Raw genomic sequence first — 26,970 nt, 5'->3', positions numbered from 1 at the left:
ATAAACATAACATAGTGCGCTCCTCCTTGTTAAGTACAAAATGATAACAAATAAATTATAATATTTTATTGTTTGTCTGGGTTTTATATATAAAAAAGGGCCTTTTAAAAATTAAATTGATAAAAGTATAAGATTTTGAAAACAACAATATTAAATATTATGCTCTTTGTTGTCGCTTTTCTCAAAAATATCAATTAAAAATAGTACATTATTTCGCAAAAATAATTAAACTATTCAATGCGGTAGAGCTCACATAAGTAAATAAAAAAAGTAGTTTTTCTTATCTTATTTTTCTATACTCATAATTTTAATACTTATCACAATAACTGCTTGCTTGTGTTAGGATTTTAAAAGATACTTTGTAGTACAATGACTGACAAGATGCTAAATGGAATTTAGGTTGACGACCAAAATATGGATTTGTAGAATTTGTTACAGTTTATTTTAATTAAATATATTTTGAACTAGCGGTCCGCCCCGGCTTCGCCCGTGGTACATATTTCGCAATAAAAGGTAGCCTATGTCCTTTCTCGGGTATCAAAATATCTCCATACCAAATTTCATGCAAATTGGTTCAGTAGTTTAGGCGTGATTGAGTAACAGACAGACAGACAGAGTTACTTTCGCATTTATAATATTAGTAGGGATGTAATCTTTCATACGGTGGAATACATTCGTATCAATTCAGTTATATTATTACTTAATAATTATAATATAATAAAGACATAGTAATTTTTTCAATTTAGTTAATTAATTAGATTCATTTTCATTAATTTTGAAAAGGAGTTACGAACCCCTTTTTTATTTTAAGGCAAATGTAAAGGTATAATTGATAAAATCACATACTTACAGCTTGCATTGCTATAAAATATTTATTGTTTCGTATATATAATTATTTATAACATAGACTTAATAATCTAAAATACAATTAATATTTTTTTGTAAAATCTTCACACATTTTTTTTTATATACTTACAGCCTTATAATATACGCATTTAATAATAATATACAGCATTTAATCTAAATAAATTCTTAAATAATTAAACTCAACTACAATTATCAATATAAGATTTTATTATTAAAATATTATGTAACAAACCAAATGTGTCTAAACCTATGAAATATCTATACTACTTATCACTGTATATTATTTTTAGGGTTGAGATCAGGCTCAAAAATATTTTTTTTTTACTTATTATATTTTATTTTTAAAATTTAATACTAACCTTTAGACAAAAGAAGGAATAATCACATGTTATAAGAGAATATTATTTCAAACTAAAGGAAAATAAACATAGTAATCACTGTCACCAAATAACTCGTTTTAAAGATATATTTTTAATATATTTTTAATGCTCGGTAAAGAGCGGTCTCTATTGTCGCTTGTGTTTTATTCATAATATTTATGTCAAACTACTTAATTGATCACAAATCAATTAAATATATTATCTAATAGCTGTGCCCCGCGGTTTTACCCACAGTGCTCCGCTCCTGTTGGTCTTTCGTAATGATAGCCTTCTTCGATAAATGGGCTATCTAACATCGAAAGATTTTTACAAATCGGACCAGTGTTTCCTGAGATTAGCGCGTTCAAACAAATAAACTCTTCAGCTTAATAATATTAGTATAGATTAAAACTCGACTAAATGTGGGTTTTCCTAAATAATTTTACTATCAGCAATTTCTATGCTTCCAATTAAAGATTCCTTCCTTTCTGTAGAATTGGGTGCTACGTCTTTACCCATCTCTGATTTGTCTGAAACATTCTCAGCTTTCTGCCTTCTTATATCTTTCTTGTTCTGAATATAAAACCACCTAGAAAGATAAATAAATAGTTTTTTAGCTAAAATTATATTTGTCGATTTTGCTTTGGTCACAGAATAATGACTAGTATACAGAATTATAACTAGTAGATACTTTGGCCCGTGCTTTGTCGCTGTGCTGTGCTTGTATATCTAAAATATGTGGCCTATGATTTCCTAGCTGTGGGTCTGTCCAGACTATAATTGATTTACGATATGGATATAATAAAATAAATAATACACCCGGAAAGAGATTAGAGATATAAAAGGAACCCAAATGTATGTTTTTTACGAAGATAAAAAAAATAGGTGACCGATGCGCGTGGCCGCGCGTTTAAAGTAGGTGCAATTTGACATTTGCAGAATCCGACCTTAATTACATCTTTATTCGAAATTATTGTTAGTTTTTTCGAGATTATTGTTCTGTCGGTTGTTACGTGAGAAATTTTCACACGAAATACCAAATTTGTCTATTATTTTAATAAGTAAATTACATTCTGCGCTCTGGAATACTTTAAATAATTATTTTTCTCTAATGGTACCTCCCTTTTACGAATAAACAAATTTTTAAATATTCTACGTGTTAAAACTTAACACGAGAACTTCGCTCCATTGGCGAAAACAAAATGAAAATCGGTGCAGTCATTTTTGTTTTTATTGCGAACAGACAGACCAAAGTCCTATGCTATGACTTTGTTTTATTGTAATATGTAGTGATATACTTTAACTGTTTTGAGTACTACATAAAGATATAACAAAGCCATTCCCTATAAGTTTACCTACAGTCTCAAGAATATTTCTTAAAGAGGAAGGTTACTGGATTTTCCCAGAACTATTTGAAATACATTCTTATATAAAACGGTTTTTCCATACTCACACGAATATCGATATAGCTGGAAATGTTAGCACCGTGCTACAATAATACACAATAGACACGTCAACTTTTAGCGTCATCATGTAAATCATTGAATACGCTGGCCCGAATACCATTGACGTCACCACTTCTAATAGATTGAATATCGAAATGTTTTTCCCTGGAAAACAAATTTCAGATTATGTTTTTGATACTTACAATGCCATCTAGTGCCAGGCTTTGGAAAACTTGCTCTATGTAACAAATATTCTGGTTAAATTATGGTTCAGAAGTGCCTTTGAAGTGTATTTGTTGAAAACAAAATTATAAGTTTAATCACTACTTAATATTACGCAAAATGAACTCCTGTCTGTCCGTCTGTCTGCCTGTCAATCTCTTTTTCACGCCTTAACCTAGCTTCCTAACTGATTTGCATGAAATTTGGTACAAATGTAGTTTTAGATTTGAGAAAGGGCAAATAAAATTTTTATCCCGGAAATCCCAAGGGAACAGCAACTAAGCGAGTTTTCGTTTGATTACGCGTGCGAAACCACGGGCGGAAAGCTACTATATGCGAAAGTAACTCTGTCTGTCTGTCTGTCTGTTACTCAATCACGCCTAAACTACTGAACCAATTTGTATGAAATTTGGTATGGAGATATTTTGATACCCGAGAAAGGACATAGGCTACTTTTTTTTGCCACAGGCGAAGCCGGGGCGGACCGCTAGTCATTGATAAAGTCAATCTTGTATAGGTACCAATAGTGGGACACCCTGTATACATGCATTCATAAAAGTCATTTTACAATTTACATACCCAATTCATCACTTTTGGCTAGTTTAGATGATATCGATCTTAGTGCTGTGAAGGATGTTGCATTAAATGTCTCGACGGCAATGGCTGGAAGAATTTTAATTACTTTTATAATAACTACTGGACGAATTCTTATTCTAATATAATACATTCATTTTAATTTATCTGAAAGACTTAGCAATATTATCTACTATTAAAATCATTTCTTATTTAATTAGCAAAACTTTATTTAAGACGTAAATTAAACCAAGTAGGTTCATAATAACCAAATGATACAATAATATATTATTATTATAATATAGAGATCTATAAGATAGAGATATAACTACACATATAATGGCAATAATTGTCAGTGTACAGAAATTGAAAACACCAACTATATTCAAAAGTATTCAAAGGTATAATAAATTTATTATTAGATATATCATCTTTTATTTTTGGACATGAAAAATGTATCAGATTAATTCAATTATTTAATACCCGGGATTATACGTTATCTTTATTAAAATAAGGAAGCTTGAAATAAGATTGATATATGTCGTCTAGACAAAAGATAAACCAAAAATAAAATACATAAAATTAAAGAATTAAAGTATTAATAATCGATCAAGTGCAAGTCGTAAACATAAGTACGTAGTCGTACACTTGCCACCATAGAAATCTAAATAACAAGACACATAGAAGTGCTATAATGTCATAATTCGTATGAAAACCGCTGTCGCCAAAATCAACACATTCAAACCGAAAGCTAAACAGTACACACAAGTAAACTATGCCTTTTATTGACAGCTTGATTTTAGTGAAAACTAACTTATCTATTAAATTAAGCTTTTGAATATGTATCCTAACGCACGAATTTACGGTTTATTTTAGAATAACATCCCTAAGTATATGAGACTTTTTGCTCCAATACGAACAAACGTGATAATAAGAATGGTCGACTGTGTCATTCATTGTTATTTCGATTACTATGGTGACACTCGTAATACTTGTAAATATTCTATAATTTTAAGGAAAAACGGCATTATTTCTAAAAAAATATATTTTCCGATGAAATATTATTCCTTTATAAGTATAATTACAACTTGTGGAAGAATTTCCGCAATGGGAATTGCTGAAACACACCATGTATACACTCATACGTCTCCAGAGCAACTGAACAGTGACGAATGCACTGGTGATGTGCAAATCACCTGAGTGGCGACAAGGTCACGCACGCTTACGACTTCTAGTGTCTTGTTATTTAGATTTCTATGCTTGCCACTATCACTTTTTTCTGTTTTTCTTTTAAGCTATTGCATAGCTTCTATCGCGGGCCTTGAGCGCGGGGCCCGAATCCAGAAATTTAGTAACGAAAAACCTCACGCTCCCCACTCCGACGGGCGCGGTGGAGTGGCTTGAAGGCATAGCATGCAATAGCTTTACCGCGGCAGTCCCCGAGTGCCACACGTCTTTTTTTTAATTAATTGTTTATATCTTGTCAAGAAAACTGTATATTCTCTGTAATCTTCAACTATCTGACTATCGCAATTCATGAGATACATTTTTTTCAATATACGGAGAGATACTTAATTTCTCTCCCTATGTTCAATGGAAGAAATCGCTATTTAGCGATAAAACCGCCTTTTGTTACAATGTATCCTAGGTAAAGTCTTAAGTTGTAATTTATCCAGGTAGAGCAATAAAGTATAAATAGATAAATAAAGAAACAAATACTAAAAATAAAGTGACTCATACTCATACCTAAATACATTTGCAGCGAGGTCCTAGCTTGACTAGCAGCTATGCCTCCCATAAGTTTGCTGACAGTTGAAATAATCCCAAGAGTCGCGTCGCTCCATTTCCATCTCCTACTAAATATACTAACAGATATAAAAGCACCTAGAACAAAACATAGAGCTCAGAATCAAGATAGATATGCCTCCGTTTGCCTCTAAAGTGCGTCTGTTTTGTACATAATATGTCTATACATCTCAACTTCGATCTGACAACGATTGTGTTGATGTCTAACCAAATTTGAGATCATATTGATATATGTTACATACTGTATTCTGATAATGCCTGTTTTGGTAATAGTTGGCATGTAGTGATTTCTTGTAACTATTGAAAGAAACATACTAAATTGTGTACTTGTTTCTACGAATGGCTTCTTATGGTCCGGGAGCCAGCAGCTGATTTTATGACCAAGTTCCTCTCAAGCGGTAATTAGTAAAATGCATCAAAGTATAGTATTATGAAGCCTCGTGAACGTCAGCTGGAGCTCGGTTGGGGGGAAGAGCGGTTGTAGCCTCCCGTATCAGCTGACGGTTTTTCCACCAAGATACAGCCAGCTGACATATATATTTATCCACAGTTACATATAAGCTATCATCAGGTAAATTTTTGTTTGAGAGGAAATAACGGAAAATAAATTTTTCTTTAAATTTAACTTTCATGTTCGAGACACCAGCTGACGTATAATACACCATGTTGTAACCAGCTGACTATTTTTTTTCGTTGAGATATTGGGTTAGCTACAATTTGACAAATTTTTAGCTGAGAGGAAATGAATGAATGAATGTATTTTTTTTCCTATGTGCGTGGGAGGCTACAACCGCTCACCCCCCCAACCGAGCGCCAGCTGACGTTCACGAGGCTTTATAATACTATACTCTCATGCGTCTGACGAATTATCTCTTGAGAGGAAATAGTTAACCAAATTTGCACCTGGCTCCCTAACCATTACGAAAATTGAGCAATCTATTAGCATAAGTATTATAACTCACATGTAATATGTAGCGTCTTCAAATATTTAGACCTAAATCGGTTAATATGGTAAATCAATTAATAATATATTTAGTGCACGAGTGCTTCTAAATAGTTATTATGAACGTAGATTTTGCAACCATAGACATTAAAAATAGAGATGAAGAAGACGTTTTTTTATTTAGATTTTCTTACCGAGTGCATGAAGACAAATGTAGAATGTATTATAGAAACTGTATTTCATGGCATCCCAATTAAATCTGTACCTCGTAAACCAGTACCTTACTGTGAATTCACCTGAAAGCAAAATATATAGTAGTTATCTTTAAAATAACAAAGAATATAAACTGTGTAATGGACACATTTAATAAGGTTGCAGATGAGTTTGTATTCACAGCTGTAATGCAATCTATAATGCAATTTAGTTAAAAAATAAAAAAGTTTATTTCTTTGGGTAATTATATCAAATCATGCATAAAGTTTGTATCCAGTCTCGATTTATATCAGTACTATAGTGTAAAAAACACTTAGCTTTTGAATGACTGCACCGATCTAAATGATCATGCATGCCTGTCAGTCGGCAAGTATGCATGATAGAATAGTCACTTTCAATTTTTTCATGACATCTATCTAAATTATCATGCGAGCATGTTGTCATACTTGTAGGATAGAAAAAAGAATGGTTCACCAGCACGTAGTTAGCATGTCATTTATTTCAATCATTGAGCTAAACGAACATTGCGACGATCTGCATTGCCGTCTAGGGACCAAATTACTTATCTTTTTACATTTTTATTTATATTTATGTCACACAAACCATAATATTTCACATAAGCGTTCTAACACACGAACGGCAAGTTGCGAACGGCAGAGGCTACTTCAGCCGTCGCCACATGTCGACGGCATTCGGCGGCAGCAGTAAATATGACGACGGCTGCCGTCGACAGGCAAAAACGGATGCCGTCAAACATCAAACGCTTGCAGTTTGCCGTCAACACAAAACTGCAAGCGTCGCCACTTGTTGACGGCAGCCGTCGACATATTAACTGCTGCCACCGAGGTGCCGCTGACTGCCGTCGACATGTCGACATGTGGCGACGGCTGAAGTAGCCTCTGCCGTTCACAACTTGCCGTTCGTGTATTAGAACTCTAAGACATATATTTAAATTACGATAAAAAAACATGTTGTTGTAACATGACGTTATTTTAAGATAAAAAAACGCCACGCATTCGTTACTTTGATTAATTTTTGTAAATATTTATTGTGATCTTAGATATGATATCGTTTCTTACTTACCATACATTGGACCGTAAACAAAAGCTATAGAAACCAGAACTAAAATTGATTTTGTTCGTCGCCGATTGGGACCCTTTTTGAAAACTACCTTCAGAGTTTCCATCACGTGTTTAAAATTGAAGAAGGACCTCAAGAAATTGCACACTCCTTTGTCTTCCTGTAATTTATTATTGGATCTTATAATTGCTTGTTCTTTTTGTATGCGTAAATTGAAAGTAACTGAAACTTACATTCTTTTTTTCCACCTTAGGCCTTTCAGGATCTTTCATACAGAAGAAACCATGGCCTAAACTAAAAATATACAACAGTGAACTGAACGTAAATATTCCATAATATCCAATTCTATTGAGCAAAATTCCACTTAAAGCATGGCCTATGGGAGAACCGACAGTGAGACAAAGGTTCGCTATACCAACTCTAAACGTCCTAGACTCTTCACTCGATATTTCACTAATATAACAAAATGCTCCCATGTAAGTAGCTATCCAACCTCCAGTTATAGCCGGGAAAAAAGCCTCAAAGAACATCGTTACTTCAACTGGCAGTTCATAGAAGAAATACGTATTGAGAAGATTACTTAAACACATAAGCAAGTCCCCCACTATTGGCATAAGAACGCAGATCTTTCTTTTCCCGGTTCGATCGCTCCATGCGCCTAAGAATAATATCAGGAAACTTGGGATCGCTGTTAGTATGATGTTTTTCCATGCCTCCATGGATGCAACAAGTGTTTGTACTTCGATTTCCTCTTGTAGATATAATCCTTTCTGGGCGATGAGTGCGTCGCAAACGTTTGAGTCATAATGAAGATTAACTCTGCACGCTTTGTCCAAATTCAGATTTTGGGTCGCAAGTCTGGACAGTGATCCTGGAATAACGTAGCTGATTAGAACTGGTTCCAGTGTAATGTTCTCACGTATGTACGCGATTTTCTCTTTTAACGTTTTCTTTTTCACTTTTTCAGGCTGGGTTTTTAAGGGCGCTTCTTCATGTTCGCACATTCTGCTTGTTGTATCGTTATGAGTGATGATAGTGGTTATTACAAGTAAAAACTATTTTCGCATTGTAAATATTTGTAAGAGATTCATTAATGATGAAACGTTATCGCTGTGTAAATTCATGCATTACATTTTAAAATGCTTAGTAATATATTATACTAGCTGTGCCCCGCGGTTTTACCCGCATTGCTCTTGCTGGTCTTAGCGTGATGATAGCCTATAAGCCTTCCTCGATATCTAACACCGAAAGAATTTTTCCAGTCGTACCAGTAGTTCCTGAGATTATTGCGTTCAAACAAACAAACAAACTCAACAGTTTTATAATATTAATTAATGAATAGTATGGATTTTATAACATATAGTATATCAGTTCGTTATCTTATTTCTCATGTTTATTTTATGTATGTCGTATGGAAAATTATGGAGCTATTTATGGATGAGGACTTTAACTTTGAGGTCGTTGAAAGAAGTTGCAGCAAAATCTTTTGTAACCGGTTGTTTTTCAGTCGATTACGTTCATTTCCTTGTGAATAGTGAAGCAAATTGCTGATAGTTTTCGGATTTGGTCAACAGGCTGCAATCGTCATGCAATCGTATTTTGCATAGACGTCAAATTGGAGCAGCTGTGGTGGAATAATCACTAGTCCCGTTTTATACAGCTCTGATAGAACAGTGTGCTTAATTTAGATTTGCCTACAAATACTATGATAAATGAAATATAGAACTATTATATTTCATACTTATGTAGATTGGAAATGGTAACTTTCTAAATGATTTAAACAAAAAAATTGCTTGATGTTCGATGTTGTTTAGAATCTAATCATAACTTGGAAGTAGTACCTACCAGCTACCACGTGTAAAGGCATTTGACTAATTAGGTATTTGTTAAATGCAATATGCAGTAGGTACTTCTTAAAAGTGACGTACTAGAGTAATAAATGTGTTCGCTGCATCATTCTATATATTTTTATCGTTCTTTCGTCGCATTGTTTTGAGCTAATAATGTTGTTTTTTTTTCGGTTTCGGTTTTATACTCACTTTTTGGTACACAAATATATAAATAGACTGAAATAAAAGCAGTGAAAGCTTACTCACGCAAAGCTTATCTGATGATTTGCAAGAGGGTAAAAATTATATAAAGTAACTAAGTAACACGTATTTATTGTTGGTTCCACCGAGATAAAAATAAACCTAATCTAAAATATAGCTTTATGTTGGTTGACGAACTTATAAAATCGGTTTTGTAGATTTTGTGTTTTATGATAATAAGTAGCAAGAAACTCTTTGTAAATGGCGGTGCAAATAGGTTTTGTAAGCGATGAATTATAACTATGAGGGCTTGTTTTAAGATATGATGATAGAGTGATTTATCACTTTAATTTATTTCTTCCATTGAGATAATATTACTTCGTATGGAGCGGACACCACGAACAAAATCTGTGCGCCAAGCGCGGCGGCGCGGGGCGCGCGAATGACGGCTAGACAGTCATAGATTATGCGATGTCACTGACTCACCGCTATAGAGGCGACACTTTGTTTCATTCTGTCTAAGTATTGTATTGGGTGCCACTCCTTACATGCACGTTGACTTGAAATTTTCTTTGTACTTACTTAATATTTATTTTAGGTATAAACTGACTTTACTACGCGGGGCTAACAATATCTGGCATATAATATAGGATGATGTAAATAGTGACGTCATATGGAATAACTTAATTTTTTTCGGGTTTTAGGTTCAGTCAGGGCTATGGGAAGTTTCATTCCTTACAAATTGAGTCTTTTTTAGAAAATAAATAAAAGCCGTGTAATTTTGTACAAAATGTTTATTTAGTTCATTCTCATTATCCTCAGAACATGTTCCTGGCTCAGAAATTGCTTGTATAGGTTTTTTTCAGTACTATTGTAGCACACCTTCGGCTAAAATAAATATAACATAATGTTAGTGATGGCTAAAATAATATTTTATTTGCTATACAAATCCGTAAAATTTTATTATTATTACTAACATCAATACAAGGAACAGCAGACTTCTTTAGAAAACGCCTTCCCGCTTTTGTGGTATATTTATCCTCATCGCAAAAATGCAATGAACAGACGCAAGTTCTATCGGATGGTAACCAGGTTTCTTCACTGCGGTTGTTTGGGACAAATTTTACCCATTTTTCCCTTTCTTCACTCCAGACATGGAAACCTTGAATAGAAAAAATATTAATTACTTATCTCTGAACTAGCTGGCTGGCTACGCCCGTGACTTCGCCCGTGGTTCATATTTCGCAATAAAAAGTAGCCTATGTTCTTTCTCAGGGTCTAAAGATTGTCTGTGCCAAATTTCATCAAAATCGGTCTAGTAGTTTATGAGCCTATTAATTACAATCAAACAAACAATCAAAGTTTTCCTCTTTATAATATTAGTGTAGATAAATAAATAATAATTCAATTATACGTTCAAGTCAGTAGCTTATACAAAATCAATTAAAAACTTGATTAAAATCAATTAACAAAAAAAAAAAATTGGTGATTAAGTAATTGATTTTCATATTTCATGATTTCACCTTTTTTCAATTAACAACCGGTCTATGCTTTTCTAAATATGTAAAATTATTATTTTATACTATAAAAATATACGCCAGCAAATATTACTAACAACACTTATTTCATGCCCAATGTCATATCTTAAATTTTTAATCTATGACAAATGACGCAAAATGTCGCCCGCCAAAAATTTTGTTCTAACTAAGTTTTAAAAATTATTATCTAGTTACTTACTGATTGAAAAGTTATTCCTTTGCACTTTTCCGTATTATTTGTATAATTTGTGAAATATCGTAACACACACGTAGGCATATTTGATGCGTTTCACTTTAAAACAAATAAAAAATGAGCGTGACGTTCGCGCCAATGAGCGAGCAAGCGAGCAAGCGACTGAGTGCAGTTACGTCAGATGACGTATGTTGAGCGGAACATAAGTGGTGTAGGCGGTGTCGTCTCCTTATGTGTACCTCAATGATTTCTTCATACATATTGGTAATTTAAACTGACAGATATAAAGCCCTGCAGGATCTGTCAAACTGGATGATTAAAAAACTTCTACGTTTTTTTATATTTTGTCGCAGATATTTCATTCATAAGACTTCTTTGGGTGGTGTTGAAGAATAAAACAATATTTAAAATATTTTCATGTATTTATTTAACAGACTCTCGTCTAAAAATCGCACTATGATTGAGCAAAATAACACAGCGTGAAATGTACAAAATTTAATCTATTTTCCAACAAAACATTACTACGATATTACAATAAAATAATAACAAATCAACAATTTTAATACACTTTCAAAGAGTTTATTATATATTGTCTACTTCGTATTACATAATGTCACGATTACATTTTGTTATTAACTAAATAAAATTGACATTAAATAAATATTAAATACACATATTATAAACGTTTTTATTAATAACAATTTTAGATACATATTCGCCTTATATTAAAAAAAAATGTACAATGAAGTACAATGCTTAATTTTTAATTAACATTATAAAGAACATAAAACTCTACGTATATTATGTTATTTTGGCAACAAAGATTTTATTATACATATATTATAACATTTGTTTGAAACAAACTTTTCCCATGCACGACAATAATATATTATTTTTATTAATTATATTCAGAACTTAATCCGCCTTGCAGAGCTTGGTGACACCAAACTACCATGTTTCGAGGTTATTATATATTAAACATTTTATTAATATAACACAATTTCATACCCTAAACAAATCTCGTTCATCTTATAACATCCTTTAGATATTTACATTCGTTTCGATTATTATTTATGTTTTATTCAAAGTTTTCAAGGGCTCACCTTTTTCTTCTGCCTTCTAATAATGTAATTTTTAAGTCATTGGGTATTTCCCTCGATGAGAGTTGATAAGTATTATGAAATCTCAAAATATCATATCGCCCTAGTATCGCTATTAGTACGATAGCGTTTAGCGTTTTGTGGTACGAGAGTTACATATTACCAGTCAGTCAATAGTACCACCAAAATTTGCTCATAATTTATATTGAGTTTTCATCCCATTTTGTCAATTCTCATCGAAAATTAAAAGACAAGGAAAGACCAGTTTGCCCAGAAATTTCCTTTTATTATTATTCTAATGCACTACGCTCCTTAGACTATAATTATTTCGCTATTCAATTAAGTTTACCTTATATATTACAGGAATATTTACAATCGATATTATAAAAGTTAAAAATCATACAAAAAGAAAAAGAAAAACATTAAACTATGTCGTGGAAGAAATTCGTTGTAAATGGCTGCTTTAAATAGGATAGATTTATTCATATAATATAAAATATAGTAAATTAAATTACCCAGTTAAATAATGTTACAAGTCGTTAAAATATTACGTTAGAATTAATAAATTACACAACCATTACAATTTTTTGATATTATTATTATTACATATTATTTTGACATTATAAAATGAGAATTAAAATTAATAGTGGGATGACATTTAATTATATTGGCAATTTGTTAAGTATTATTTAAACGCAAAATCAAACATTTAATTCATAATATTAAGCCTTTTATAACAGTCAAATTATACGAAGTACCTATTTATTTTGTTTGACGTCCTAATTCATGTATTTTTTGTAAAAAATATATCAAATAAATAGAAATATGGATAGAAGTTGTAAAACATTTTTGAACATCATCATATGAATTGATTTGCTAAAAAAGCATTTTTTTTTTGTTTTAAGTACCAAGACCAGCAAAAATCGGATCAGATTATCACATTCCTTATATTTTTAAACAAATTATACAGTTAAAATAGTTTTTTTTTTTCATTGTAAATTATATTATTTTTCCTTGATATTCTGTCTAATTGTTTTAAACTCTACAAATGAATAATAAGCATGTTGACCCTTTTACTGTGCTTTTAAGCATCCTTGCATATGTAGTTGTATTCTATCATTGAGTTTATTATCACATGTAATGACATCATAAGTTTTAGACAGGACATTTTAATGAAAAACAATACTATAACATGAGTAGCCGCATTACGTCTAGTTTCAGTTCTTGCAGTTTCTACCAAATACAAAATTGCGTTTTTTCGATAATTTAAACATAAAATACGGTGTTCATTTCAATAGCTATATCACTAACAATGTTACCACAATGTTAAACTATCTTATTTACAGATCCAGAGGAAGCGCAGTTACTATACATCATCGCAGGATCCTGAAATAAAAAAAACACAATTATAATCATGAAAAATTCACCTTGCACTTGTGTTTAAAGAATCACAATTAATTTCATGAAATATGTACTGTTTTTCTTGTAAGGTTTTAACTCATTAACAATTACTATTTTTGAATAAGTTTGAGAAGCTTTGCTCGTAAAGATACAAAGATTGAGTATTAACAATTACTGTTTTTGTAACTTGTCTTTATAAAGATATAAAGATTTCTCCTGGATAGAAAGACAGTTATTTCATTTTATATACATAATGAACTTGAACATATTCCAAAACACCATAACTGTGCATTGACAAAACGAACATAGAGCAAGAGCTAGAGCAAGAGCATTCTTTCGTGATCTTTTAATGTCAACGATAACTCGTATTCAGTGTTGTTCAGTATTAGAACATTGTATAGAATCTTTTCGAACCCACTAAGAACAATGAAAGAATGCTTTACGCCTTACATTAGAAGTTTTTGACATAGTGAGGTTAGAATGAGCATTCGTTAGTTTGATCCAAATGCACCGTAAGAATTTATACTAACTTATTTAAATAGATAATTATATCTTTGTATAATGTTATATTTACCTTAATGTATCAACTGCGCTGAATGTAGAGCATATGACTATGAGCGTGGCCGATGCTAGCAACCCTGAGAACAAACAGACAATAAATATTTTTTTTATTTATAGCAACAGTGATATTTTGATAAGTTTTACTAACCTAAATTTGTTTAATTTACCTAAGTATATAATATTTTACTCCTTAAATAACTCCTGAGGATAACAATATATTTTTACAAATCCAAAATATCAATAGCATTTTTTAAATCATGTCATACATATAGGCCGGGAAATACTGACAGAATTCTTTTTGTAATTGCGTAATAAGACCCCTGAAGAACCATCATACTGGTATTAATGACCCAATATTTTCTGTCAATATCTCCCGGCCTATTATAAACATTTTTGTTTTACAAGTTTTCTGTCAATTTGCTCGTTAAAATTTATCTGCTTACACAGTTTATGAATAAAACGTACGTACAATTCGACATTGATGTAAATTTTTGATGAGATTAAAAATATAACTCAATGGAGATATAAAATATTGACATGGAAACCGAATTTATAACAACAATAACAATTAATATGAACGCAGTGCAATAAAATAACGACTGAGTACATAAGATTAAAATTGTGTTTTTAATGGATTAACTTTTAGTCGAAATTAATATACATTTTTTATTACGTATCTTTAAGTTTGAACAGTAATAAAAAGTATAATATTGTGTAAACTGGCACGAAAAAGTTTTGTTATCTATATATTTTTATCTAAGTACCTATACCTACCCTCCAAAGTGGTACCGAAGAATACTTAATACTAGCTAATGCTAGTGGTACTTAAAGTTTTATTTTTGGATATTCATTGAGATTAAATCTTAAAGGTTAAAAAAATAAGGTTTGAATAGAGTTAAAATAAGAGATCGAATTTTTAATGGAGATGGGTTTTAACGCGTTAAAATTTTGTGGACGCGAGTCATTTCGCGGAAAAGCTTGTGCAGTATATTATTATTTTTTTGTTATAATTTTCATCCAAGAATTTTATAATTAATCTTCAATCGAAGGAATAATACAAACTTTTATTAAAGTTTTTACCGAAATTCTTTAATTTTTCTATTTTAACAATGTTGACTCAAAAATACATATAATTTTTACTAATGCACCTGATTTCAAACATCTTAATTAAATTATCTGTTACTTATAAAGTATACAACCACAATACAACATTAATAACGAATATGTTATTTGATTACCATTTATTTAATTTATTGCTAACCATTATTTATTTATTTCTAACCAACTCACCACAGCATTTTATGTACAATGTAAATAAAAACAAAACAACATTCCTAAAAAAACATGCAAGTACGTTTTTTCGTCCCGAAAATTCTTTCGTAACAAAATACACGTGGAGCATAAAACATCAAACGTTAGAAAACCAATATTTTACGATTATTGAAATAAAACGGTAAACGGGACAAAGAAAGTGGAATATTAATATAGAATAGATTTCAGGACCAGATGTTGCCTTAGACCTGTTTAATAAACTTGGTCAAATGAACAATAGATTTTGGCGTCGATATTGATTCTTACACGCGGGTTTTTAAATGCAATATCTGTGACTTGAAAATTAGGAAAATACGATACGAGTACGTTTACAATGTATAAACGTACATGTACATTACGTGTTGTAGGTTACAGTTAAAACTCAAAACAGGTCAAAACTACTTATGCTCCAAAATTTAGTCAAAAGCTTTAATCGATTCTTTATTGTACTTATCTCAATCGACGTTTAGAAAATTTCTATACACATGAAACGATGCATCAAGTTTAACGTAAACGTAACGTAAGCATTTAAGATACATTTAAGCTAAATAAATAATGTACGATTTAGCTATGTAGCTATGTATGTACATACAAGGAAAAATATGCAATAAAATTGCAAAAAAATAATGGTTGTCTGTAAAGTCGGTTTACTGACGATAGGTGAACGTGACAACTTGTGCTTTTTTGTCGCTCGTTCCACGCTCTCGCTTGCACTTCAAGCCTTACATGGAACGCCTCAGAGCGAGGTAACGCCGCTTGAGTCATGTTTTTTCGTGCGTGCAGCCGGCTCTATCGAATTATAAGACGTTGTCACGTCAAAAAAAAAAAACAAAAAAAATCTGTTCGCAAAAAAATATACTTCAACCGTTTTTATAAATGTTACTAAAATAGCTATCAATTTGTATTTACAATGTGTGCAATAAACAAAAAATTGCAACAGAATTCCCATCCCTACGTCACGAAAACAGATAAAATAAGATCATGTTCAAATAGCGAATGTATGATAAACGCAAACACAAGGAATACGCAATAAATACTGCCGTATCTCTCTTATCTGTTATACAAGCAAGACGTACAAATAGGTTAACAATTTACTTGTAACGTAAATAAGTTGAGGGGATTAACTTTCAATAGTTTTGCGTGGAATGATAGTTATTTAGTAGTTTTTTTAATAATATGAAAATATTGTTTTTTTTTTAATTGAGTAGTTTATTAAGTAGAGACGGGAATTATAATAACTTCTTAATTATATATAACTAGCTGTACCGCGCGGTGTCACCCGCGTGGCTCCGCTCCTGTTGGTCTTAGCGTGATAATGTATAGAACCTATATTACTCGTAAATAATGTAACTTTCGAATGGTGAAAGAATTTTTAAAATCGTTCCAGTAGTTTATGAGCCTATTCATTACAATCAAACAAACAAACAAACAAAGTTTTCCTCTTTATAATATTAGTGTAGATACACAATACAATTAAAATAGGTAAAGTTTTTTTTTTAATTTATATGCGTATTTACTTCGTGTTGGACCTAGGTTGTAACTCTCGTGTAGTTAATATCTTTTTCACGTCAAAGATAAAGAAGATAACTTATAATAATAAATCAATTTAAATCCAATTAAAAATAGTTTTTAAATTTTATTACGATAATATGATAACATAAGGTATAAATTTAACACTTAAATTAATATGTGTAAAGAAAAGATTTTTAATATCTAATGTAAATATTAATTTCCTCATCCTTTTTCTTAATGAGAGCCAAATGTCAAAGATTTATTGCGAGTGCTTTTATACGACGTTTCTAATTAATCAGGTATGAAAAGATCAAACGGCCCTACGCGTAAAAATGATCTAATCTCGAATAAAAAGTTATCCCTCGAATTTTCCGGAACCTCCGTCTCTGTACCGTAAAAGTCTTAGACAAGGCAAGAAATATGAAAGGAAAGGATAAGCCTCACGCAATTTTGTGTAACTAAATCGCCGATCAAGTTTCAATCTAATTTAGTATTTCTTCGTACGTGAGAACATTCATTTTATTTAAATTCATAATTCCTTTAAACCCGCACTAAACCCGTTGAAAAAGTGCAAAACCACCGCCATAACTCACATCCAATTTGCATTCACACTTGTTACAAACGGCTTTGAACATTATTACTTTTTATTTGAACACGGCTGAAATTCGAGGCGCGGTTTAAGCGCCATAAATTAACCAGAACAATACACGTTGGATAAATCCGTGTCACATAAGAATGCCGCATTAGGGGTCGTGTTAACCCCTGAGGTGTTGAGCGGGGGTCGGGGGTCGGGGGCCCGGGGTCGGGGAAGCAATAACAGTGGCACGCTAGACGTTATTGCGTTGTATTATTTATGTGCATTTGGAGGTGACAATTGTCGGGCCATTGACCTCAATTTCGCAAAACTATGCAAATTAAGTTCTCTTAGAGCGTGTAGCACTTGATATATTGGTTAATCTAATACAGGATTGAAGATGGAAAAAATAAGCTGAAACTCTCAGCAAGACCCACGTCTTTATAGTACACCAGATGCATTATCATATTTTTAAATGTTTGAAGTTAAATACGGAAACATAGTTGGCACTAAGTATTACATAGTTACCTAGGTAAAGCTTTAGGTAGTGTCTGCTTAGTAAATAACATAGGTGAATGCCTTAATTAATTACGTAGGAAATATTGCGTTGTTTTAATCTTTTCTTAAAATTAATTTACAGTGAATGATGCTAATGAAATATAAATAAACGACGAAATTAAAAACCATCAACAATATTTAATAGTTCTCACACCACCATTCTATTACTAGCTTTAGCTACTATTAAGTATTCTGTGCTATTACCTTAATTTTTCACAGTATCAAACGTAATAGAAGTGCTAATTAAATAAATACAGCAAAACAATTGCATCAAATAAACATCAAATAAGCGCTGAACGTTAACACAGATATAAAATAAATGAGCACAGATTCACAAGAAACTCTACCGCAGTTGAGCTTAATATAATTATAATGCAGGATAAGGACCAGCCTTCATTATTATGGGCCGGGTTCCCCACGCCTTCCATCTTGGAATGTCTTCACGCGATTTTTACGATAATTACACTTTTATCGTCATGTTTTAATTCAATTTAACTTCGCGGAAGCGAATTATGGGAATTGTTTTAAGAAATGTGTTCGGGGGTTTCTTTTTTTGTGGGGAAAGCTTTATAATTAGTGCTTTACGTAACACAATGTTATTGATGTGAAAATTCTTTGGGACTTCTTTTGGGTTGGAAAAAAATTTTGTGTAACATTTTTTCGTTACGCGTGACATTTTTCCGTTACGCCATCTTTTTCTTATCCCTAACATGCGTGATTCGACGTATTTCTGTAAAGTTGCATATAGTAAATTATTTTTTTAAAAATACACTAGTACACGCACAAATTTTTTTATGTTGTAAATGTTTTTGCTAACGATTTGGTTCTTCTCTGATAGAAAGGGGTTAAGGATTTTTAATGACCTTAATTTAAATTAATACTTTATTTATTTATTTGAGACAGGTTTGAATATAGACCAGAAATCAGGTCGCCAAGGTCTACAGTGTCCCTAATTTATAAACTTGTCTTATCAATGTTAATCAATAAAATCATTATGACGCAGAATAATCTCTATAAAAATTAGGTACATTTGATTTGGGAGTCGCTATACTTTCTATTTCATTTGCGACATTTTAAAATTTCAGCTTCAATCATTTCAATACATACATAAATTCTACCAATACTAATACAATAGATCTTAAAAATATTATAAAGATGCAGTAAAACCTCAGCATGTTTTCTTTCTCACATGAATTTGCACACAATGCCATTATACCGCAGCCATAACACTAGAAAATTTTACGGTTTCTCTCCAATTGTTCCATTCTCTAAAAGTGTTTTCCTACACCAAATAAATTAACTTTCGCCTGCAATTTGGCGGTTTTGCTCGCTATATAAAAGTTTATAAAATTTCAGACCATAATCGCAAAGTTATATTATGCATTTTATAGGTCCATGGTGGGAGTGGTATGCCAAGAACGGTAATAACGTTTAGAAATATTTTTAAATTTACTGAATATTAGTTTACAATTTATTCATCAGTTTAACTTAGGAAAATTTAAATAAAACTATATGTGATTAGCTGTGCCCCGCGGTTTTACCCGCATAGGTCCGATCCTGTTGGTCTTAGCGTGATAGGCATTTCTCGATAAAATGCGCTATCTAACACTGAAATAATTTTTCAAATCGGACCAGTAGTTCCTGAGATACTTGTCCGATTGGAAAAATTCTATCGGTGTTACATATCCCATTCATCGAGGAAGGATATAGGCTATATATCATCACGCTAAGACCAACAGGAGCGGAGCCACGCGGGTGAAACCACGGAGCGTAGCTAGTTATAGATAATTAGTCCCGCCTCGGATTCGTATTAAACTTTGCAGTCATGAATATTTGTAAAACGATTAATGTTGTTAAATTAATTCACAGGCAATAAAAAAGTATTTATTACGCCATTTTGTTATATTACTTTACGATATATCAAAGATTCCCTTTACGTCATTCAAAAAACGTTTAACTAGATTTATTTTTACAGATTTGGCTGTGCGTTTGTCAGCCATTCGGTGTCCTGTTACGAATCCAAAGTAAATGAAAAGTATTTGTTACTTTTGGTGTCTAATATCTTAAAGCAATTATTGGTAAAGTATATTTAGAACAAGCGGTTACTAGCGGTCCGCCCCGGCTTCGCCCGTGGTACATATGAAAAATAGATGTTGGCCGATTCTCAGACTTACCCGATATGCACAGAAACTTTCATGAGAATCGGTCCACCCGTTTCGGAGGAGTAGATATGCAGACTAACATTGTGACACGAGAATTTTATATATAAGAAGATATTATATTATGGTTTGTTAATGCATATAAATTATATCAGTCAATCAAACCGTAAACTATACTTGTATTATATTATTCTGAAGCTGTATGTATATTTACATAGGTATATTTTATTAGTATGAAATTTCTTAGAACTCTCTATTTCATTCCGTAGCTACTAGATAGCGCTAAGATAGAATAGCGTCTTAGCGCTAATATTGGTCATAAATTATGTTTGTGATTATCTATAATTCTATCCTCATTACCATATTATTTCTCCAAAAAAAAAACTACACAATAAAAAGTTTCCGGAAGGAGGAAAAGGGACTAAGACCTTTTATTTTTTTTAATCTCTTTTCACCTGAATAGGGATAACTAAAATTTAATTTACCTTTCAATATAGATGTCATTACCTTACATAACCTTTCTTTCAAATTCAAAAACGTGTATGCACGTTAGAGATAAAGTTCTCCTAGTAAAACAATAATAAATATTATTTAATAAAAACTAAACCGCCTTCCCATTGTCAGAGACAAAATTAAAATGCTTAAGGTAAGAATGCATTTAAATAAAAAAAAGAAACATGAAAATCAGCTCACTCAGTCCAAAGTTCTGAGGTACAAACCCAAAAAAAACACAGTCGAAATGAGGACCTCCTTTCTCAAAAGTCAGTTGAATTTGCGTAGTTTAAACGCCCAAATAAAGGACAGACAAATCTTCAAAATACACACATTCTTACATACACAAAGCCCAAATACCCAGCATTATCATAAACACGGTATCAAGGCACAAAACTGAAGATTAACCGTCGTCTAATTGCGCCTCGACACGTGTTTGGCAATCTTAATCCACGTTTACTGTAGCCTTTGAGGCATTACCGCGTTTTGCGTCTTACAATTCGGTACATTAATCAAGAGATCGTTTACAGGCGGAGGTGTTTCGAAATTTATTTTGAACTTTGCACATACTGTGAGGTAAAGGTGTAAATTTCGAGTTTATTTTGAACTTACAGCTACGTGTGTTATGGATGGAATAACTTATTGTTTATAAATAGAGTTTCAAGAAATTTTGAATTACCGTGTGCTTATTATCGTGATATTTCGATATCTTTGTTTTGAATTTGTGTGGTTTTATTTTGAACTTTGCACCTTCCCTATGCGTGTGTTATGGATGGAATGAGTTATTGTTTATAAATAGAGTTTAAACAACAACGAATTGCGAATTTCCGTGCGTATATTTGTTCGTGTTATTTGGACCCTTTGTTTTGAATTTATTTGAGTTTTAATGTGTAGTTTAGATACGAGTATATACTTTAATCGTTCAATTGATGAAGACAGAAATAGAATACGCTATATTTTCTTCTGTACGTCATTGATATTTGGAAAAAAAAATATTTGTAGAAGTTCTATGGATTTTTCATTGAGTGTTGTTTAAAGGAGACAGTCTTGATCTTGATCTTAATTTTAGACATTTTTTAAGACTTATTTTCACAATTTCAAGAGAAAATAATGTAGAGACTATATAAACACGAAAATAAAATTATATTTTAAAATATGTTAAGAATAAATCTGTGATTGTATCTGAGTTATTAACTAATTAAAACCAGAGAAGCAAATGAAACGTGATCTGCAATCTCATAGAATAACTCATATGCTTTTATAAATGAGCGGGAAAATATTTCATTTTTAATCTTTTTGTCTGGTATAATTTTCTAATGTGAAAACTAAAACATTTATTATTATTGTATCGCTTTATAACAGTCATAATAATAATTCTGCTCGTGTAGAATTTTTATCCATTTAATTTAACAATTCTTTATGTTGCTAGCCAAGAAAATGGAGTTTTTAAATGTTGCGATTTTCTGAATTAAAGATTGCTTGAAAGAGAACGGTCATGTCGTCTGATAGTATTGTCCAATGCTCGAAAACATTATATAAAATAGTAACTTTAAAGTTTACAGGAATATATCTTCAGTCATTAAAGCGAGAAATAACGAAGATTCTACCACCCCATAATATGAAGAAGCAAAACAATGTTATCAACTCTCTAAATGTAACCGTGTGCAAAAAAATGTAATAACATCATTAATCATATTAAAGCCATAAGAAACTTACATCCAAATAATATTATGCAATAACCCTAATAGAACCCCTTTCTTGCTCACAATACGTCTCAACTAAACAGAGCACGCGAAATTTGTAGCCAGTACATAAATCGTCAACTTTTTCATTCCATAAAACTAGGAAGATGTGAAAATGTGTGATAACCCCATTCCACTGAATTTATCCCGCAGGTTTGCAGCCAAACAGCGTTCCAGAAGATATATTAACAAAAATATAACGATATCTGCGTTATAAATCTCGCGAAGCTTGCATCGGGAAAACACTTAGCGTCGAAACAAAGGACAAATGAAAAAAAGTTAGTTAGGGGCAGAGACAGAGAGGGGATTCTAATGGGCCCATGTTCGGGAAACACTTTGGTTAAACATTTGCTAATGGAAATGGAAGGGAGCCAGGCGGGGTAAAGCGAATGGCTTGTTTTTTACACGCACTGCGCGTTCCGTGCCAAATGGTGACTTCTGCAGTCTGCTATTGGCTATCGGACTTTAGAGTGCGACGCTCTGCTTTATACGTGAATTGAAATGTTTAAGAATTGCATACAACGCAAACGATATGAAAGTGAAAGTTTGCTTGGGTCTTCGTATTATATGGAAGCTATGACTCTATATTTTAAAAATTGTATACGGAGCTTGAATGTTTTTCAGACATTTTAAAAGTTTTCATTTAAGCGTGAAGTTTTATTTCATAGCATGTGTTTTATTACAATTAAGACCCTGATCAAATATTGTTGTCAAAAAAATGATGTACGTATTATATTAATTGATTAATGGTTTCTTTCTATTTATAGGTATAGGTACCTAAAGGAAACGGAAACGTATATTGTAATAACGTAATTTGCTTACAGATACCGCTATCTTCACTCGTGACGCTGATAAAACACATGCTATTTTATATTGAGCTAATAATTTTCCACAGATGCATCTATAGAAGTAAGTGTTATACACACTTACTTCTATACTTATTCATCACACTTATTTATATTAATCTATGCTTATAAATATTAAGCGCGTCACACACGGTGAAGATACCTACTATATTTTATGTTAAGATTCTCTAATATAAAATATTACAGTATCTTATGGTATCCGGTATCAGCGTTCTGACCATCATTTTTCTTTTTGTCATTGCGTATTAAGACCCCTGTAGAACCGCCATCCTTGTAACAGGATGGCGGTTTAGCTGAAGAGTTTCTTTGTTTGTTTGTTTGAACGCGCTAATCTCGGGAATCACTGCTCCGATTTGAAAAAAATATTTCGGTGATAAATAGCCCATTTATCGAGGAAGGCAGGCTTATATATCATCACGCTAAGACCAACAGGAGCGAAGCGCTGCGGGTAAAACCGCGGAGCACAGCTAGTATTGAATATACAGAGTAATTCGTCAATTTTTTCTAAATATTATGCTATACTTGCATGAAAAGAATCTTAAGAATCGTAGTTTATTAAAGTAATTAATTTGCTTACGTCGATGTGTAGTGAATCAAGTCACCACGAATGCGTAGGTACCAAATATATGAAAGCCTGATACAAAAAATTGTATATTATTATGTTAGCATAAATTCAAAATAGTTCAAATAGGTAACAGGTTACAGGACACAAAGCCGAACAAACAGTACCGCTCACTAAAATTTAATAAAAACACCGAACAAATACCGATAAAGCAACGGTATTAATCAAGTTAGCTTATTACTCTCTAACTCTCAGGTTACGACGTGAAAAGTGCAAAACGTAATAATTCAAGAGGTCGTGATCAGGTGCTCCTAACTGCTACCTCTGATTTACTCGCCAACTTACACTCGAATTTGTTTTTTTCTTGTTTTTTGTTTTTTGTTTGTCGGGAAATATATAGCTGCAATTCGATTGCAAGTGTAGTAAATTTGTTGTGCCGTTTTCTTTGCTGTTTGGGCGATGTGGTTTCTGTTTGTGGTAATTTAGTACAGTCACACTTTTATATATTGCATCTTTGCGAATCTTCGTGGGTAACACTTAAAAGCTGCAAACAGATCACAGTGAGTGAAGTACTGTTATGATATTATTATTCATTCAACTATTTTTTGTATGATTAATTGATATCTTCAAAAACATTTTACAGAAAGAAACTACATTATATTCCCACTTCCACTTCCCGCGAGGCGCTAGTCACGCACGTACGTCTTCTAAGTTGCTCCAAGTAATATCTTAATTTAAACTTCAACTTAGTGATCTAAATGTGTATGTGAATGTAAATAACTGTTGTGTAATAAATCGATTAAGACTTAGCAGAAATCAAACCGTAAGAACAAAGAAAACAGTGACTAAATAAGTTTAAAAAAGTGTTAAGTGAGACAAAGAAACTTGCCAGTCATTTAGTGCGGCTGTTGCTAAGTCGTTAGTTCAATGACCTTGAAGTGAATCACATAATTAATAATTGTAGAATACGTAGTAAAAATTCACGAGAGTTCTCTAACAACGCTTGGCAGTGAACTGCACTATACCGACAGTTACGACCGTCCCGAGTGACTGAGGTTCGATTCCAAGTGGTCTTCAGAATTATAATATTTTTTTTTTTTTTTTTCTCTTTCCTCTTGCCTGTACCGCAATTCAAGATGCAACGTACTCCACCGCAAAATAAACCCTCTTGCCACTCTGAAACAGAAATTTTAAAGGCACAAATACCAGATAAAAGGAAAAATTTAACGAAGAGACAAAAAAGAAGAAGAGGATCACAAGAAGAAGATTCTAGTAAGGAATGTGATGTCCATTTTAGAGATGAGATTTTTGCAAAAATTGAAGCATGGAAAGCAGACCAAGAATCTATATTGAAGAAGTTAAGTGAAGACATACATGAAGTTAAAGTACAAAATGAATCTATACAAAAAGCAAACGTGGAAATGAAAAATTCCTATATCGAAATAGAAAAATCACTAAACTTTATTTCCCACAAATATGAAGAACTAAATAATGTTGTTTCCGCACTGCAAAAGGAAAAAAGAGAGACGATGAATTATGTTAGATCTCTAGAAGAACAAATTGAAGAATTGCACAAAAACCAACGCTCTACTATGTTAGAATTTCGCAACATACCCACAAGTCTAGTTAAATCGCAATCAGACCATATTGAAATCGTAAACAAATCCTGCGATGCTCTACAAGTACCCATCAAACCATCTGATATAAAAAATATAATTAGAATTCCCGGCAAACAGAATAAAGATTTAAGTACTATTTTAGTAGACTTTCCTTCAACCATTCTAAAGAACAAAATCTTAGAAAAATTAAAGAATTTTAACAAAAATAAAACTTCTCAAAATAAATTTAACTCCAGCCATATTGGAATGGCCTGTCCGACTACTCCCATCTATATAGCTGAAAGTCTCACAGCAAAAACCAAGAAACTTTTCTATCTCACGCGGACATTTGCTACAGAATATCATTACAAATATTGTTGGACATCAAACGGAAGAGTTTTTATAAGAAAGGAAGATAACGCTAAACAAGCTCTTATTAAAAATGAGCATCAACTACTTTCTCTTAAACAATCATTGTGACTAGATTGTACTTTAATTAGTGATCTAACAAAATTTACTAACCCTAACACATCAACCTATATACTACACTTTCCACTACATTTAAGAAATATAACTTACAATTACTTACGCACAATTATTACCTCTATTGGCAATATAAAATATATTATATTCAATAAAAATATACCATGTCGTTCGTTTTTGCAACATAACATAATATGTGTAATATTTTTATTTGACTTTTTTCTCAATAATTATCAACATTCGATAACCTCAACTCCAATTTAATTGAAGACCTTGATTCTTCCTGCGCAATAAAATGTATTTCTTGTAATTTATTAGAATTTGAGGGTCATAAGAAAACACAAATAAAAGAAGATCAATTCCTAATTCTCACTGTTAATATTAGAAGCGTACATCGAAATTTCGATTCGCTGGTTGTATTTATGGAGAGTTTGGGGGTTGATATAGATATAGTCGTCCTCACTGAATGTTGGACTAATAAGGATAGCTTAATACCCTCCATAGACAAATACCACTCAATTCATACACTGAAAACTTACAATCAAAATGATGGTGTCATTGTTTATATTAAAAAAGATTTAGAATTTAAAAACGAAGAACCATTAATAGACGATGGCAACTGCCTGCTCTTAAAAATATCGAATAACACCACCATTGTGTGCTCATATAGACCTCCATCTTTTTCGAACCCTACCAAATACATTAATTCAATCAGTAATCTCTTATCCTCAATTAATTCTGATAATGTTATATTTACTGGTGATATAAACCTAGATATTTTG

General features: G+C 32.0%; 2 protein-coding genes and 1 long non-coding RNA gene across 3 annotated transcripts in view; all 3 read right to left on the bottom strand.

Moving 5' to 3' along the window:
* Positions 1-1,646: 1,646 nt before the first annotated feature.
* LOC149484821 (lysosomal proton-coupled steroid conjugate and bile acid symporter SLC46A3-like) lies at positions 1,647-8,512 on the bottom strand. The gene is made up of 7 exons (XM_089700406.1): positions 7,742-8,512; positions 7,512-7,668; positions 6,410-6,511; positions 5,213-5,350; positions 3,473-3,556; positions 2,680-2,836; positions 1,647-1,815 (listed from the first exon to the last, which is right to left on the bottom strand). The coding sequence occupies exons 1-7, from the start codon at positions 8,510-8,512 to the stop codon at positions 1,659-1,661; spliced, it is 1,566 nt and encodes a 521-aa protein (XP_089556532.1). The 3' UTR covers positions 1,647-1,658.
* Positions 8,513-9,914: 1,402 nt separating this feature from the next.
* LOC149484820 (uncharacterized) lies at positions 9,915-11,408 on the bottom strand. The gene is made up of 3 exons (XR_016316242.1): positions 11,276-11,408; positions 10,516-10,700; positions 9,915-10,426 (listed from the first exon to the last, which is right to left on the bottom strand). It is a non-coding gene; the product is annotated as an uncharacterized LOC149484820 (long non-coding RNA).
* Positions 11,409-13,272: 1,864 nt separating this feature from the next.
* LOC149484819 (uncharacterized) overlaps positions 13,273-26,970 on the bottom strand; it is a 217,461-nt gene continuing 203,763 nt past the window's right edge. The window contains exons 9-10 of the mRNA XM_089701111.1: positions 14,345-14,408; positions 13,273-13,755 (exon numbers count right to left, since the gene is read on the bottom strand). Coding sequence (XP_089557237.1) covers positions 13,743-13,755; positions 14,345-14,408 — 77 coding nt within the window. The 3' untranslated portion in view covers positions 13,273-13,742. The remainder of the gene's footprint in view (positions 13,756-14,344; positions 14,409-26,970) is intronic.

Source organism: Colias philodice, chromosome 11, assembly GCF_061535455.1.
Source record: "Colias philodice isolate Cphi_HAF_F1 chromosome 11, ilColPhil1 Martin Lab GWU primary, whole genome shotgun sequence".
Lineage (NCBI taxonomy): Eukaryota > Metazoa > Arthropoda > Insecta > Lepidoptera > Pieridae > Colias > Colias philodice.
This window is presented reverse-complemented; position numbering and strand designations above follow the sequence as displayed.